The 17874-nt window shown below is 44.4% G+C and overlaps 1 protein-coding gene across 1 annotated transcript in view; it reads right to left on the reverse strand.

Moving 5' to 3' along the window:
* Nucleotides 1–2083: 2083 nt before the first annotated feature.
* Nucleotides 2084–17874, reverse strand: part of CUNH3orf20 (chromosome unknown C3orf20 homolog) — a 94380-nt gene continuing 78589 nt past the window's right edge. The window contains exon 14 of the mRNA XM_032411997.1: nt 2084–2120. Coding sequence (XP_032267888.1) covers nt 2108–2120 — 13 coding nt within the window. The 3' untranslated portion in view covers nt 2084–2107. The remainder of the gene's footprint in view (nt 2121–17874) is intronic.

Consider the following 17874-nt stretch of genomic DNA (forward strand, 5'->3'; position numbering starts at 1 on the left):
AACTATACTCAAATAAAATAGGAACCACAATAACAAAGAGCCTAGGGCCTGGGGCCGACGGCCTGGGTTCTCATCTCAGCCTTGCCATAACTAACTCTATGATCCTGGGCAACTTAACTCATCTCTCTATGCCTGATTGTCTGTAAAAGGCCACTAACAAGAGAGCTTACCTTGTGGGGCTATTTTTTTTTTTTTAAATATCACATACAATTCACCCGTGTAAAGTGTACAGTTTGGTGGTTATCAGTATATCCACTGAGTTGCCACAATCAATTTTGGAACATTTTCATCATGCCCCCCAAAGAAACCCTGTGCTTATTAGCAGTCATGCTCCACACTCCCCCCCACCCAACCCTCCCCAGGCCCAGGCAACCACTCATCTACTTTCCGTCCCTATAGATCTGCTTATTCTGGGCAGTTCATATAGATGGAATCATTTGGCGGGCAGCCTTAACATGTTTCCAAGGTCCATCCATGTTGTAGCGTGTGTCAGCACTTTGTTCCTTTTTATGGCTGAATATTATTCCATTGGATGAGCCTATCACATTTTGTTTATCCATTCATCCGTTGGTGTACATCCAAGTTGTTTATGCTTTTTGACTCTTATCCGTTATTACGAATACTGTCGCTCCAAACATTCCTATACAGCTTTTTGTGTGGACATACGCTTTCCTTTCTCTTGGGTCTACACCTAGGAGTAGAGTTGCTGGGTCACGTGGTAACTCTGGGTTTAACTGTTTGGGGAACTGCCAGCCCCACTGATTTATATTCCCCCCAGCAGCGCATGAGGGCTCAGATTTCTCCACACCCCCACCAACACTCATTATTGTCTGTCTCGTTTATTAGAGTCATTCTAGTGGGTGTGGAGTGGTATCTCATTGTGGTTTTGGTTTGTGTTTCCCTCTGGCTAATGGTATTGAGTCCCTCTTCATGTGTTTCATGGCCCCTCATATATCTTCTTGAGAGAGCTGTCTATTCAGCTCCTTTGCCCATTTCTTAATTAGGTTATTTGTTGCATGACTTTTATAACACCACCAACTGTGTGATCCCCAGCTACTGTGTGCCAGACATCACACCGTTGTCACATGGCACCCTCGCCAGCCTGCTGAGAGGTAGGTATTGGTATGCCCATTTTACAGATGAGGAAACTGAGGTTGATAGAAAAGAAGTGACTTACCCAAGGCGATCCCGCATCGTAGGGCTAGAACTAGAACCTGAACCCTGCCCCATGAATCTGCATCCCCGTTAGGGAGACAGACAATACACAACTGAACAAAAACCAGGTAGTACTGGGCACCAAGAGGGAAATAAAAGAGGGGATGTGCTGGCAAGGCCCAGGGTGGTGGAGGTGGAGGACAACGTGAGTGGGGAGGGCAGGGGCCTCTCTGAGGAGCTGAGACTCACCTTAGTAAGTTGGTGCCCACGTGAAGGTTCAGGGAATGAGCCTTCCAGGCAGAGGGAATGGCTGTGCAAAGGCCCTGGGGCGAAATGGATAGTGGCATGCTTGAAGGACAGAGAGGAGGGTGCCACAATGGCGAGAGAAGAGAGAGGGTATGGAGTGGAGGAGAGAGGGAGCAGGGTCGGCTCTTGTACGCTCGGCTGGCCAGCCAGCAGCTAGGCTTCGGTAGCTCAGGGAGGATTTCTGAGGGCAGTGAGGCAGTCGCCGGGGCATGGACTCCTGGATCCGATCCTGCTCCACCACAGACTGGCTGTGGGGTCACAAGCCAGGCCTTCTTTCAGCTTTCAGCTTCCCATTTGGAAGGGGGAGATAGATGAGTGTGGGAGGCATGGAGGTGAGCATCCAATGAGCTAACGCAGGTAAGTGTGGTGTCTGACACGCGGCAGGAGGACAAGAACGGATTGCTTCCTCACTTGTAAATCCAGTGAGGGTCAGTCTCTGCCTGTCCTTTCACCATTACATCGCCAAGGCCTGGCATATAATAGCCACTCGTTAAAAATCAGTTGAATGGCTGAGCGGGAGGGGGTTATAACACCTACCTCCCAGGATTCCTGCGAGGACAAACTGTGTACGCGAGGCCGTGGGGCCCAGTTCTTACACCCACAGGCTCTGGAGCCTGCCTTCTGGTGCTGCCGCAGCCTCTGGGCCTCAGCTTGCCCACCTGTAAAACAGGCATGACAGCCGTGTAGATGCAGATCAAGCACACAGCAGGGCCCATCACCAGCACTCAAGAGATTTGAGTGTCATCACTGGGATCCTGGGACAAGCTCAGCCGCAGTGAGGGGCCGCTCTTCCCTGTGCTGTCATCCCGGCCATAGCAGAGGCCCTGTTAGTGGCATCTCTGAGCAAGCACTGCTCCTGGCACAGGCCCGTGCTAGCTGAGATGTAGGACGCTGGCGGGCTCCTGCTGGGCTCCTGGCAGACTCGGGTGCCGTGTGGGAACTACCTTCATGTGATGCTTTATTCTCCTACAAACCCGGGGCCAGAGGACGGACAGCTACAAGGGACGCCAAGTTTATTTCCTCCCTTCAGGTGACAAGTTGTTGGGAAACTAGGGGGATTTCTATCATTTCCATACCCCCCACCCCCAAAAGAGAGCCCAGTTGGGGCGGGCTTGAGTAGCCAGTGCAGGTCAGTGTCTACAGTCAGGCCTGCAGCCACCAGTGACCCCGGAAAGAATGCCCTCCACCCTGAGCCTCTACTCTGATCTTCAAAATGGGCACAATGATCCCGGCGGCCATAGCAACTTGTCCGCCCTGGGGCAAGGGAGGCCAGCAGGTGGTATACAGTGTGGAGGGCTGTGCCCACGCAGACCTGCCTCTGGGGACTCTGGCTTGTCCTTTTTCCCCTCAGGATTCTCTTTTCTAATTTGCGAAGAGCAACAACTCCCTCCCCAAGGCTGCACCCCAAATTCTCTGTGTAAGCAGGTCTGGTACCCAATCCTCAAATCCTTTCAAGGAAGCTTTTGTGACTACACTCCCAGGGAGGAAAAATGCGTGTGAGGACAAAAAAAGAGCCAGTACTCGTGGTGGTTCCATGTTCCCTGAGCTCTTCTGTATCCCTCCTTTGGGCCTTACAATAACCCAGGATGTGGGTGCTGATCTTGTCCCCATGGACAGGTAAGGAAACTGAGGCCCTGAAGGTTAATGTGCTTTTAGGTCGCATGCTGGGCAGGTGGGCTCTGGGGTCTGTGTTTTTAGCCACTACGCTCACGGTGAGGGAAATAAAGCTTGTCAATTTATTATATGCAATGCACTCTATTTCCTATTCTGGTTCTCTTTTTTAAAATGCAGATCACAACCCAGGCAGTGGATTTCACAGCTCACAAAATGGGTCGTAATCTGCAGACCCATGGCAGGATGGATCGATTCTCTGAGACCCAGGGTGCCTGGTCACACTGACCCGGTACTCCCCAAACTGTCAGCACTCCCCAGCTCCAGGACCCCATCCTAGCGCGCCTCCACCCCATTTCCCTTTCCTCAACTCCACAGGGCCCGGAGCTGGAATAACACAATCTCTCTCCCACATGCAAGCTGACAGCTCCAGGGCAGCTCCAGGGTCCCTGTAGCCTCAAGACCCAGGGAAGCAAGAGAAAGCTGCGGGGCGGGGGCGGGGGGGTTAGGGGCTGGGGCGGGGGTGGAGGGCCCACCTCCTCCCTGGGGAAAGTCATTAGGATGCAGCCAGCAGAGGAGCTTCAGCCTAGAGGGGCTTTCATTTCCGAAGGCCTGAGCTGGGGGGCGGGAGGAGATTGCTTACAGATAGGGAGAAGCTGCTGGGGCTGAGGCTTCATTCCTGCTCCTAGGAAAGCAGCCAAGCTCCTTAACCCTTGATAGAACTGGAGGCTGGGAGGCAGCCAGCAGGCTGGTGTGGGGGTAGATAGGTGGGGGCTCTTTAATTGCCTTAGGAATAAATACTTATTCTCATCCATGTTTAGCAAGCACCAGCTAAGCCCTTTCTCTGCATTATCTTATTTAATCCACCCATATCCCTGGAGGTTTTTATTGTCATCATACCCACTTTACAGATGAGGAAGTGGAGACCCAGAGACCGAAGTCACTTGCCCACAGTCTCAAAGCATGAGCCAGAGGGGAACGCAGGAGAAGCCAGCTTTGATTTTTGATGAGGGAGATGCTTGAGGGTTCTGGGTGAGGGGTGTCGGGGGCTCAGCAACTGTTGGCCTCGAATTTATTCTGTATCTTCCTGGCCTTGGGCAGAGCTCCTGGGCTCTCAGCAGAGGGGCTCCATCCTCTCTGGGGCAAGCACTCTTGCTTTCTCCTGCCTCGGTTCACGCCTAGCACTAACGCCATTGTTCGAGATTTCATTCTGTTTCTCAGACCCGCAAGCTGCTGGGCCTGTAACCTGGCCCACTGCTTCTCTGACTGACTAGATGCGTTGTACTTGTGTCCAGCACCTCGGTGAATCCACAGGAGTCTTACCAGTTTGTCTATTGATTCTTGGATGGCTTTTCTATAGAAATGATTAATCCACCTGCCAACACTGACAACGTTATAATTTCCTTTCACATCCTTCTAGCTCTTCGCTGTGGACCGAACATTTGTGTGTTTGTGTCCCCACCCCCCTAATGTATATGTTGAAACCCAAATTCCCAGTAGGATGGCATTTGAAGGTGGGGGCCTTTGGGAGGCAATCAGGTTTAGGTGGGGTCCTGAGGGTGGGGCCCCCATGCTGGGATTAGTGTCCTTATAAGAAGAGGAAGAGACAGGAGATTGATTACTTTCTGTGAGCACACCCCAGGAAAGGCCATGCCCAGGAAGAGGACCTCACCAAGAGCCCCACCATGCTGGTATCCTGGCTCTCCACTTCCAGGCTCCAGACGGTGAGAAATGAGTTTGTTGCTCAAGCCACCCAGTCTCTGCTATTTTGAATAATAGCCTGAACTATTTCTATTTCTTTCTGTAGAGTGTTCAGGATTTCCTATATTTCTTGGATAGTGGGGTTGACAGTAGTACCCTTGTCTTGTTTCTGACTTTACAGAGAATGCATTTAAAGTGGCTTCATTAAGAAAAATGTTTGCTGCAGGTTTTCAAACATATTTTTTAAAGATAAAATACACATGAATTTGCTATCTTAAGCGTTTTTAAGTGTCCAGTTCAGTGGTATTAAATACATTCACACTGTTGTGCAACCATTACCACCATCCGTCCCTATAATTCTTTTCATCTTGTAAAATTGAAACTCTTACCCATTGAACAGTAACTCCCATTCTCCACTCTCCCCAGCCTCTGGCAACCACCGTTCTTAATTTCTGTCTCTATGGTTTTAACTTCTCTAGGGATCTCATACAAGTGGAATCATACAGTATTTGTCCTTTTGTGACTGGCTCATTTCACTCAGCTTCATGTCCTCAAGGTTTACCCATGCTGAGGCATATTGCAGAATCGTCTTCCTTTTTAAGGCTGAATAATATTCCATTGTATGTATAGACCACATTTTGATTGTCCACTCATCTGTCAACAGATACTTGGGGTTTGCTTTCATTTTTTAGCTCTTGTGAATAATACTGCTATGAACATGAGTGTAGAAGTGTTTTTTTCAGAGACCCTGCTTTCGATCCTTTTGGGTGTATACCTAGAAGTGAAATTGTTGGGTCATCTAGTAATTCTATTTTTAATTTTTTGAGGAACCACCGTACTGTTTTCCATAGTAGCTGCACCATTTTACATTTCCACCATGAGTACACAAGGGTCCCAATTTCTCCACATCCTCACCAACCCTTGCTGTTTTCTAGGTTCTTTTGTTTTGTTTGTTTTGTTGATAGCAGCCATCCTAATGGGTGTGAGGTGGTATCTCATTATAGTCTTGATTTGCATTTCCCTGATGATTAGTGATGTTGATCATCTTTTCACGTGAGCACTGGCCCTTTGTATATCTTCTTTTTTAAAAAAAATTTTTTCCTTTGTATATCTTCTTCTGAAAAATGACTATTCAAATCCTTGGTCCAATTCTGAATCAGGTTCAGAAGTTTTCTATATACTGTGGCTATTAATCCCTTATCAGATATATGATTTTCAAACATTTTCTCCCATCCTGTGGGTTGCCATTTTACTCTGTGGATAGTGTCTTTTTTTTTTTTTTTTTAAAGATTTTATTTATTTATTTGAGAGAGAGAGAATGAGAGACAGAGAGCATGAGAGGGAGGAGGGTCAGAGGGAGAAGCAGACTCCCTGCTGAGCAGGGAGCCCGATGTGGGACTCGATCCCGGGACTCCAGGATCATGACCTGAGCCGAAGGCAGTCGCTTAACCAACTGAGCCACCCAGGTGCCCGGATAGTGTCTTTTGATGCACAAATTTAAAAAATTTTCACGAAGTCCAATTTGTCTACTTTTTCTTTTGTTGCTGTGTCTTTGGTGTCAAAGCCAAGAAATCACTGCTGAATCCAATGTTGTCATGATTTTCTCCTATGTTTTCTTCTAGGAGTTTTATTGTTATAGGTCATACATTTGGGTCCTTGATCCATATTGGGTTAATTTTTGTATAAGGTGTTAGGTAAGGATTCACATTCATTCTCTTATGCATGTGGAAATCCAGTTTTCTCAGCACTATTTGTTGAAAAGACTGTCCTTCTCCATTGAATGGTCTTGGCACCCTTGTCAAAATTCACTTGATTATATATGCAAGGGTTTATTGCTGGGGTCTCTATTCTATTCCACTGATCTGTATGCCTGTCCTTTTGCCAATACCACACTATTTTGTTTTGTTTTTTTAAAAGATTTTATTTATTTGACAGACAGAGACACAATGAGAGAGGGAACACAAGCAGGGGGAGTGGGAGAGGGAGAAGCAGGTTTCCCGCGGAGCAGGGAGCCCGACGTGGGGCTCGATCCTAGGATCCTGGGATCATGACCTGAGCCGAAGGCAGACGTTTAACGACTGAGCCACCCAGGCACCCCCCACACTGTTTTGATTACTGTAGATTTGCAGTAAGTTTTGAAATCAAGACATGTGAGTCCTTCAATGCTGTTCTTTTTCAAGATTGTTTTGGCTATTCAGGGGTCCCTTGAGATTCCATACCAATTTTAGGATGGATTTTTCTATTTTTGAAAAAAAATGTCATTGGAATTTTGATAGGGATGCACTGAATCTTAGATTGCTTTGGGTATTGACAACTTAGTGATACTAAATCTTCCAATCCATAAAATGTTAAATGTGTTTTCATGTATTTATGTCTTTAATTTCTTTCAGCAATGTTCTGTAGCTTTCATTGTACAAGTCTTTTACCCCCTTGGTTAATTCCTAAGTATTTTGCTCTTTTTGCTCCTATTGTAAATGCAATTGTTTTTGTAATTTCCTTTTCAGATTGCTCATTGTGTATGGAAATGCAACTGATTTTTGTATGTTCACTGTATCCTGATACTTTGATGAATTCATTTATTAATTCTAAAAGCTTTTTGTGGAATCTTTTAGGGTTTTCTACATATAAGATCATATCATCTGCCAACAGAGATAATTTTACTTCTTCCTTTCCAATTTAGATGCTTTTTATTTATTTTTCTTGCCTAATTACCCTGGCTAGAACTTCCAGTACTATGTTGGATAGAACTGGTGAGAGCAGACATCCTTGCCTTGTACCTGATCTTAGAAGAAAGGCTTTCAGTCTTTCACTATGGAATATGTTTGCTGTGGGTTTTTCACATGTGACTTTTATTATGTGGAAGTAATTTCCTTCTATTCCTAGTTTGGTGAGTATTTTTATCATGAAAGGGTGTTGAATTTTGTCAAATGCTTTTTCTGCCTTGAGATGATCATAGTTTTTTCCCTCTTCATTCTATGGTGTATTACATTGATTGAGTTTTGTATTTTTTTAAAAAGATTTTATTTATTCACTTGAGAGAGAGAGAGATTGAGAGAGAGAGAGAGAGAGAGAGCACACAAGCAGGGGATGGGGAGGGGCAGAAGGAGAGGGAGAAGCAGACTCCCTGCTCAGCAGGGAGGCTGACGTAGGGCTCCATCCCAGGACCCTGAGACCATGACACAATGCAAAGGCAGACACTTCACTGACTGAGCCACTTAGGCACACCAATTGAGTTTTGTATTTTTAGCCATCCTTGCTTTCTAGGAATAAATCCCACTTGGTGTCATGGTGTATAATCCTTTTAATATGCTGCTGAATTCTGTTTGCTAGTATTTTGTTGAGGGAGGATAGGTATTACTGTTCATAAGGAATGCAGTTTTCTTGTAGTGTCTTTGTCTGGCTTTGGTATTTGGGTCATGCTGGCCTTATAGAATGAGTCAGGAAGTTTGGGAAAGATTGGCATTAGCTCTTTAAATGTTTGCTAGAATTCACACAGAAGTCATCAGGCCCAGGTGGCCAGATAGATTCGTGTGCTTCCCACTCTGCCTTCTTCCACCTGTTGTCTCCTATTAATTCTTAACCATATCAATATCTACTCTACCTTCTAAAAAGCTAAATACTTTACCACACTGTTATGTCCCTTTAGTTTCTCTACCCCCACCCTTACAGTATTTTACCTTCGATTCTTTAAAACAAGATTACTTCATTCTTCTTGCATCTGTGTTTCTGTGAAAAATCTGATGTTAGCCAGATCCTTACTCCTTTTAGGTGGTCTACTCTATCTGGTCTTTTTTCAAATTTTGTCTTTGATTTTCTCAAATCTCCCTCTACTATGTCTGGGTGTGTTTTTCCTTATCTCTTCTGTTTGGCACTCTGATTTCTTTCATTCCAAAGTCTTTCATTTTTCTCAGTTATGGCATATTAATCCTTGTTATTTCTTAGGTAGTTCCCCTTCTCCATTTCTATTTTCTGTTCTTTCTGGGACTCTTATAATCTGAGGTTATCCACACTTCTTTCTGTCCTCCACATTTTCAGTGTTTCTTTTCTATTTTATACACTGTCAGCTTTTCCTGATGTTTTCTTAGAGAGCTCCACAGCCTGATCTTCCAACCCATTAATTGGTTCTTCAGCTTTTATCTCATATGTGTGCTGTTCTTTATTTTAACTACTTCCTTGTCTCCTTTGGTATATTGACTGTGCTTACTTTTTTTCTGATCTTACCAACAATTCTGCTTCAGATGGTATTTCTTGTTCAGTGTCTTTCTTTTGCAGTAAATGATTAGTTATTGTGGCCTTTGAGATCATATTTTCTTGATCATGTCAGCTACTGTTTCTCCAGGGTTGATTTGCAGGGAAGGAGCCAGTAAGTCCATGCCAGTTTGCCATGTTGGCAGAAACTAGAATTACTCTCAGTGGATGTTTCTATCCTAGGGAGCAGATACCTTGATGGCTCTAGCTCTGGCCCCATTGATCTTTGGATAAAGTGGTCCTCATGGAGATTTCTTACTACGGTTTTTGGGTTTCAGCCTAAGAGACTTCATCTTATTTCAATGAAAAAATGCTGAAACCTGTCTATAACATGTCTTTTACAGTCAAGCCCTGGGATAGCCCTGCAGAGATGGGGACAGTGACTGAGACTCCTTGAGGCTTTGGGTTCAGGCTGAACCATCCCAGTCTTGCTAGGCACACCTCACAGAATGGGGTCTGCAGCCTGCTCCTCAACCTGGCTTCTTCCTCTGGTCATATAAGTGTGACTTTATGAGAAATCACTGAAGTGCCTTCCAAAGTACTTGTACCATTTTACATTCCCACCAGCAATGTATGAGAGTTCTAGTTGCTCCATATACTTGCCAGTAGCTATTAAATTTTCAGTTAAATTTTGTTAGCCGTTCTGAGAGATGTCTAGTAGTATCTCATTTGTGGTTTTAATTTGCATTTCTTTAAAGACTGATGGTAGACATCTTGTCGTGTGGGGTATTTTTTTTTTTTTTTTTTGGTCATCTATCTTCTTTTACAAAATGTCTATTCAAATATTTTGCTTAGTTAGAAAAAATAGACTTGTTTGTCCTCTAATTGAATTGTGATCTTTAGCTATTCTAGAAATTTGTATTTTTCTCCCAGTTTGTGGTGCACCATTTTTTTGGAAAGTATTGTTTTTGCTTTTGTTTTTGTTTTTAGGAGCAAAAGTATTTGACTGACTGAAGTCCAGTCCATTATTTTTCTTTTCATTACTTTTTACTATTGTTGTAGGAAATCTTTGTCTGCCTTAAAATTACAAATATTTTCTCCAGAAGTTTTATAATTTTAGCTCTTAAGATCTATGATCCATTTTGAATTAATTATTGAGAATGGTGAGAGGTAAAGATAAGTTCTAATTTTTTTCCCATACGGATATTCAGTTGTTCCAGCACCATTTGTTGAAAAGACTTTCTCCGCTGACTACCTTTTCCTTTGTTGAACATCAATTGGACCATCTGTACATGATTCTAATCTTGGACTCTATTCTATTCCATTTATCTATATGTCTATTTTTCTGCCAATACCACACTGTCTTAATTCCTGTAGCTTTATCGTAAATCTTGAAATCTGTAGTATAAGTTCTCCAATATTGTTCTTCTTTTTCAAAAATTTTTTGGCTATTCTAGGTCTTTTGCATTTCCATATAAATTGAAACTTGTAATACATGAAATGGTGTATCTACTTAAGTGTTTAAAATTTTTTCAGCAATGGTTTATGGATTTTAAAGAATGGAGATAAAATTCAAAATTTAACCATTTTTTAAAAAACTCTTTTAAAGATTTATTTATTTATTTGAGAGAGAGAGAGAGAGAGAGTGGGGGAGGGCAGAGGGAGAGAATCTTCAAGCAGACTCCCCGCTGAGTGAGGAGTCCAGCATGGGACTTGATCCCATGACCCATGAGATTACGACCTAAGCCGAAACCAAGAGTCAGATGCTCAACCAACTGAGCCACCCAGGCGTCCCACAAATGTAACCATTTTAAAGTATACAATTCAGTATATTTCAGCATATTCATGTTATGTAACAACGTCACTGTCTAATTCCAGAACACTTTCATCACCCCAAAAATGAATCCCCATACCCTTCAAGCAGTCTTCTCCTCTCCATTCCCTGGCAGCCACTAATTTACTTTCTGTCTCCAGAGATTTGCCTGCTGTGGACATTTAATATATATTAAATCATACAATATATGGCTTTTTGTGTCTGGCTTCTTTCACTAAGCATAATGTTTTCAAGGTTCATCCACATTACAGTATGTATTGGTGTTATATTCCTTTTTATGGCCAAATCATATTTTACTGTATGGCTGTACCACATTTTGTTTATCCATTCATGTGTTGATGGACATTTGGATAATGCTATGAACATCTGTTTACAAGTTTTTGTATGTGAGAGTCCCTATTGATTGGTGAGTTTAACTCATTCACATTTACTGTATTTTTACTTTTTTTTTGCTTTCATTCTTGAAGGATATTTTTACTAGATATAAAATTTGTAGGTTAGCTTTTTTAGTAGTTGCATTATTTTAGAGGAGAAATTAGCATTCATATTTTTTTCTTCAGTATATAATGAGTCTGATTCTTCTTAAGATTTTCTCTTTAACATCAACTTTCACCAACTTGATTATGATGTACCTGGATGATGTTTCCTTTGTGTTTATCCTGCTTAGGATTCATTGAGATTCTTATTATCAAATATGGAAAACAGTTCTGTGAGTTTTGACAAATGTATACAGTCAGGTATCCACTGCTGTAATCAAGACATAAAATAATCCCATCACCCCCCTGCCTCTGCCAAATGCCCTCATGCCCTCTGTAGTCATCCCCACCCCAGGGAACCCCTCATCTATTTTTTTCTGTCCCTATAGTTTTGTCAAGAATTGTTTTTAAATTTTACTAGGGAGGGTCTAGATTAGCCTTTACTCCAAGACTAGCTTATCTCTACTCATATGGACTGGCTTTTCTGGGGTTTTCACTGAAAGGCCCAGGTCTCTACTTTTTTTGGGGAGGGATTTTTAAGTTTTTAATTTCAGTTAGTTAAAATTAGTTATATTAGTTTCAGGTATACAATCTAGTGATTCAACAATTCCATACATTACCTGGTGCTCATCATGACAAATGTACTCCATAATCTCCATACCTATTTAACCCAACCCCCCACCCACCTTCTCTCTGGTAACCATCAGTTTGTTCTCTATAAGAGTCTGTTTCTTGTCTCTCTCTCTCTCTCCCTCCCACCCCCTTGCTTGTTTTATGTCTTAAATTCCACACAAGTGAAATTGCATGGTGTTTGTCTTTCTCTGATTTATTTTGCTTAGCATTATACTAGCTCCATCCATGTCATTGCAAATGGCAAGATTTCATTTTTTATAGCTGAATAATATTCTGTTGAATATATATATCTTCTTTATCTGTTCGTTAATTGATGGATACTTCGGCTGCTTTCTTATCTTGGCTATTGTAAATAATGCTGCTACAGCATGTATCCCCTTGAATTAGTGTTTTTGTATTCTTTGGGTAAATGCACAGTAGTGTAATTTACTGGATCATAAGGTAGTTCTATTTTTAACTTTTTGAGGAACCTCCATACTGTTTTCCACAGTGACTGCACAAGTTTGCATTCCTACCAGCATTGCAAGAGGGTTCCTTTTTCTCCACATCCTTGACAACACCTGTTGTTGCTTGTGTTGTTGATTTTAGCCATTCTGACAGGTGTGAGGAGATACCTCCCTGTGGTTTTGATTTGCATTTCCCTGATGGTAAGGGACAATGAACATCTTTTCATGTGTCTGTTGGCCGACTGTATGTCTTCTTTGGAGAGATGTCTGTTCACGTCTTCTGCCCATTTTTGACTAGATTGTTTTTTGGGTGTTGAGTTTTATAAGTTCTTTATATATTTTGGATGCTGACCTTTTATCGGATATATCCTTTGCAAATATTTTCTCCCATTCTGTAGGTTGCCTTTTAATTTTGTTGATTGTTTCCTTTGCTGTGCAGAAGCTTTTTATTTTGATGTAGTCCTAATGGTTTGTTTTTGCTTTTGGTTCCCTTGCCTCAAGAGACATATCTAGAAAGAAGTTGCTATGGCTGATGTCAAAGAAGTTACTGGCCCATGTGTCTACTTCTGACTGGTTGGAACTTGAACATCTCCCAACCGTCTGTGAACTGTCACTTCACAGCTCCCCTGTATTTCTTTACCTGGTCTCATGAAGCCATGCCCTAAACATGTGCAGTTTAGCATTCAGCTGAAGACTCAAGGAGACCCCTAGACAGATTTTGAGGGTTCTCTCTGCATAACTCCCTCTTCTCTGATACCCTGCTCCACAAATTCCAATCACCACTGTCTCCCCAAATTCTGATCTCTCTCCTCAGTTCAGCAATACTATCATATTCTGCTTGAATTCTCCTTCCCTGCACCATGATCCAGAAAGTATCTCTGAGAGAAACCTGGGGATTTATAGAACTTTGTTTCTCTTGCCTTATTATTTTTCAAGAGACCCACTCCAGTACCAGTTACTCCAACATGTCTGGAAGCAAAATTCAGGCCATCTCTTTTTTGTTTAGTTATATCTTGTTCTTTGCTTATGTTTTCAGTTCCTTCTTTTGCATATTTAAACATTAAGAAAATATTCATTTTATATTGTCTGAGAAGTCCAATATCCAAAATCTTGGATGTCTAATTTAATGTTTGATATTTTCATTTGCTTTGGCTTACACTTTTAAATTTTGGATTGTGAGCTCAGGCTCAATTGGATTATCTCTGTGGGAATCCTGTGAAGTCTAGGTTGAGAGTGATCATCATCAGAGAGGATTTGTTTGCTTCCACCAAGCATTCTGAGGGGTTCCCAGACCTCATAGACAGCATGTACATACATTTAAACCCAAAATCTCTCTGAAGGCAGACCTGGGTTATACATTCACATTTAGGTCCAAAATATTTTTTCTCTAAGGCTAAGACATTCAAATTCCCTTGTCATTTTGTGTGTATCAAGGGTCAGATTTATATTTAGGAGTCTTATTTAAAGTCTGGTGTCTTGTTCAGGCCCCAGGTTTTTTCTCATGTCTCTCTACAACCATTAAAGCCCAGGTTCTGGGTCATTGAGATTAACAAAACAACCTCAGGACAGCTGTGTTTTAATGCTTGCTTAATACTTGGTTTCCTGAGTCCTCTTTTCAGCACCTATAGATTTTCCTTACTACCTTGTGAGCTCCAGTATGCATTAAAAGGATATTTGATTTATGTTATTCAACATTTCTATGTGTTTTGCAATGTGATTTTTTTTTTTTTTCAGGCCATTTAATCCATACTATTGTTGGAAATGGAAGTCTGATTTTTGTCTTGCCTGGTTCCCTCCTCCTCTGGCCCTGGGTGGAGGAGAAAGAATGGATTCAGCACCAGGGACTTTGCCTAATGCAACCATATGCTGATTGTATGGCCTCTGGCAGTCCCTTCCTTTCTCAGGGCCTCAGTTTCCCTCTTTATAAAGTAAGAGATTAGATGCCCTAATCCCTGGCTTTCCTTCCAGTTTTAATTTTCTTTGAGTCTATTCATGATAGTCTTCCCCTTTCCTGGGCCCTCTACTGGGTCAACTTGAAGAAGAATTGGGGAAAGAGTGCTCAGTGATAAGAGCATCCTGTTCCCATTTCTTATAGACCCTGGGGCTACTGACCATTAAATGGCCCCCTGATTGACTGAGTATCTAGGAGGTGAGTAATTGGGCCACTCCTCACTTTCCTGCTGGCACAGATAGCACACAGCAAGGCCTCCTAACAAAACCTAGCCTCTAGGCTCTGGCTCTAATTCTACCCTCACTTCCCCCAAGAAGTCTTTCAAAAAACTGAGGCCCAGGTAGAGGAGAGGAGTACTCCATGGATGGCAAAGATTGGTAGTTAACTGGCAGTTTGGACCTGTGCTAAAGATGTTTTCTGAAGCATCACTTGAGTTCCAAGTGTTGTGATTGATTAATGATGTCTGCAAGGACCTGGGGGGAGAAGCAGGTATGTCGTGTGTTTGCCATCTCTGGAGTGTCCCCTTGAGTCATGCTACACCTTTTTGCTTTAGAAAGCCTTGGACCTCCCTAATCCAAGGAAGAAGATGACAGGAGGGAGCTTGAAAGAAAAGTCTAGCTGCTGTAGTCGGACAAGAGTTTATGACTCTTTCAGATAATTTCACATCTTCCCATAATACCTGGTTTGCTGGGGACATTGTCGGGGGTTGAAGCCTTATCCCCCTCTCCTGATGTTTCTGTGGACAAAGAGGCTCCTTCTTTTCTCCCTCCTCCTCAAGAGACAATTTGATTATGTAGCACTGGACATTCACTGGGCCCCATTTCACCAGTGAGAGATGTCCCTGCTCAAGTCTGCTCATTTTTGGCCCATTTTCAGTGTGGCAAGCACCTTGAATTGGGCTGGTGCCTGCCCTTTAGAGACAGTTCTGTGGTCCCTGTGCACGCAGCTTCTGAAGTACATGATTTAACATGCAGGCCCAAGGGTTCAATTCAGGGAAGAAGGTAGGAGGGCCAGTGTCTCCATTCCAGTCTTTACCAGAGTCCTGCCTGAGGGGCTGGAGGGTGCCTGCATGCCAGGACAGAGGTGGAATTTGCTCCCCCTTGCCTTCTAATCCTTGTATGCCCTTGTGCTCAGAGGGGCAGTGTGGGGGGAAGAGTAGTTAGATGCCCAGGACCCCTAGCAAATATCAAGCCCTTACGTATCAAGAAATGCAGGCTTAAGAACATAGCATGCCATTTCAAATCCATTTCTAGGGGAATAAATGTATAATTCCAAACAAGCCTTTGAATGATACAAAGGATAAAAATTAAACCTCAAAAAATTCAAATTGAAAAAAGCATCTATTCCAAAGGGGCAGAAGTAGTTAAGTGTAGAGCACATCACCAAACACTGCCCACAGATCAGGGCCTGAAGTCTTTTCCAAGTTTGGAGAACCAGGCAGACCCTCTGGGGTCCAGGCCCTGCTCTGGGAAGTGGCTCTTGGGAGCCTCAGACAAACAGATCCAGAGCTGGTGACTACCACCAGAGGGGTAGTCAGCACATGAGAGGTGGAGAGGGGGCTGCCATCTCTGGGTCCCTGATGCTGGGAAGGACTCTTCAGGCCTGTCAGCTCAGGAAGGGGTGTCTAATCCACCAAAGGGTACTGAGGCTGGGCACATGGGGACATTAACACACTGGGGGCCACAGGTGCTCTGGCTTTCAGGGTGCCACCAAAGGGCCCCTGGGCGTGGCCTGTCACCATCTTTTCCATCCCATTCTGTGACCCTTTCCCTTGTTCTCCCTCTTCCCTAGTTTCCTCCTCCCTCAGTCCTCCCCTTGCCCACTTCTTAGTGGCTCTCCAGCTCTCCCTCCATCTTGTCTTCCATCTGTTCCTCCTCTCCTTCTCTGTCTCTCTCCTCCCTCTTCGCTCTCATCCCCTCTTATCCATCTGGGCCAGAAGCAGAGCCCTTTTCCACCCTGTTAAGGGTAGGAGGGTACAATTTAGTCTCATCCACGACCTCCCCAGGGTTAATATACCCTTTGGCTTGGCCCCCTTGGAGTGGGACATCTGTTTCCTTGGGAATGTGGGATTTTCTGGCTGATTTAAATGGTCACAGAGGAAGCTCTGGTTTCCACAGACTCAGCCTAGAACAGGGCTGTGGGGGGGCCTTGTAGGAGCCAGCCTATCCCATGGCCTCAACCAGATGCTGGAGGCACGCTTATTTATTATGCAGAGGCTCAGAGAAAGGGGGTGGGAGGCTTGGGAGGCAGGGCTGGGGTGGATGTGAGAGGAGCTGTGTCCAGGCTTGGAGCTCTGGGTAGCCGTAGGGGCAGCATCATTTCTTGAAGGCCTGTTTTTTCCAGGGGACCGCCTTCTTACTGCCCCTCCTGGCTTTGCTGAGAACAGGCAGATCCACTTCAGGTGGTTTCACTCTAAAAATCAAAATAGAGAGAAGCAAATGCTGGGAAATGGGTGGAGAGAACTGGTGTGGACAGCGCTCAGAGCCCTGCCCTGGCCTGAGCAGAAGTGCACCTGGCCCTTCGCCATGCACAGCTGAAGCCCTCTGGGTGTTGTTCCAACCTGGGGGACCCAGAGGCACCTGTGACCTTTCTAGGTGCTCACAATTGTGCTTTTCTATCTTCAGGAGAATTGTGTGATTTTTACACTCTTGCAGAATACGTAATTCGCTTCAGTTAACATGGCCAATTTAGTGGACTTTTGGCAGGTCTTGAAGGTTTCTTGCAGGGAGACGGCAGGCAGTTTCTACCCTTCTCAGACTGAGGGTCTGGGTTGTAGGGTTTCACTGCAAAGTCTACAAAAGGTCTCAATCTCCACCACCCAGACCACTGCCTGCAGCTCCGGGGAGCAGGCTTGCTGCCCAGCTAGACATGGTATTGATTAAATGGGCCAGATATCAGGGATGGTTGGAGATGACCCACGCCCGGGGTGGGGGGGAGTGACTTGCCCAAAGCCACTTAGCCCCACATGAACTCTGTGGCCTGTGGCAGAGCCAGGGGCCCTGCTGTGAGCCATGCCCATTCTGTTGATCACAGGAGGGCCCCTCAGCCCTGGGGCTGGGGTGGCCACCTACTTCTTCTCAGCTTCAGGAGGGGACTCCTCCATCTTGTCCCCCATGGCCAACGAGGAGAAGCTTTCTTGGATGTCTGCCGATATTGCTTTCTTGGCTGAGTCGGGGTCTTCCAGGACTGGGATATAGGTTGGAATGCTGCAGGGGAGGCAGGGAGGGAGGGCAAGGCTCAGCAGAGGCACAGCCAGAGGGGCCCCAAGTAAGGAGCCCCTGCTTGGTACTGCCATTTAGCATTCCAGCTCCAATAGAGAAAAGAGCGCAGGGTTTCTCCTCCCCAGGGTGGGTAAAGGGAGAGCCTGACCCCTGGGGACCCAGAAACTCCCTGGAGCTTGTTTTTTCTGGCCTCTATTTAAGGTTGGAGTCACCCTGACTCTATGTCAGTGACATCTGTGCACCCAGCACTGACGACCGGTGGGGCAGGAGGGCTCCGTAAAGTGAGCAAAGGAGAGAGCACAGGAGGCCAAGGAAATAAGCCATTATGTAGAGTCTTATGGGCTGCTTGTGT

Source organism: Phoca vitulina, unplaced genomic scaffold (assembly GCF_004348235.1).
Source record: "Phoca vitulina isolate PV1807 unplaced genomic scaffold, GSC_HSeal_1.0 scaffold13, whole genome shotgun sequence".
NCBI classification, from domain to species: Eukaryota; Metazoa; Chordata; class Mammalia; order Carnivora; family Phocidae; genus Phoca; species Phoca vitulina.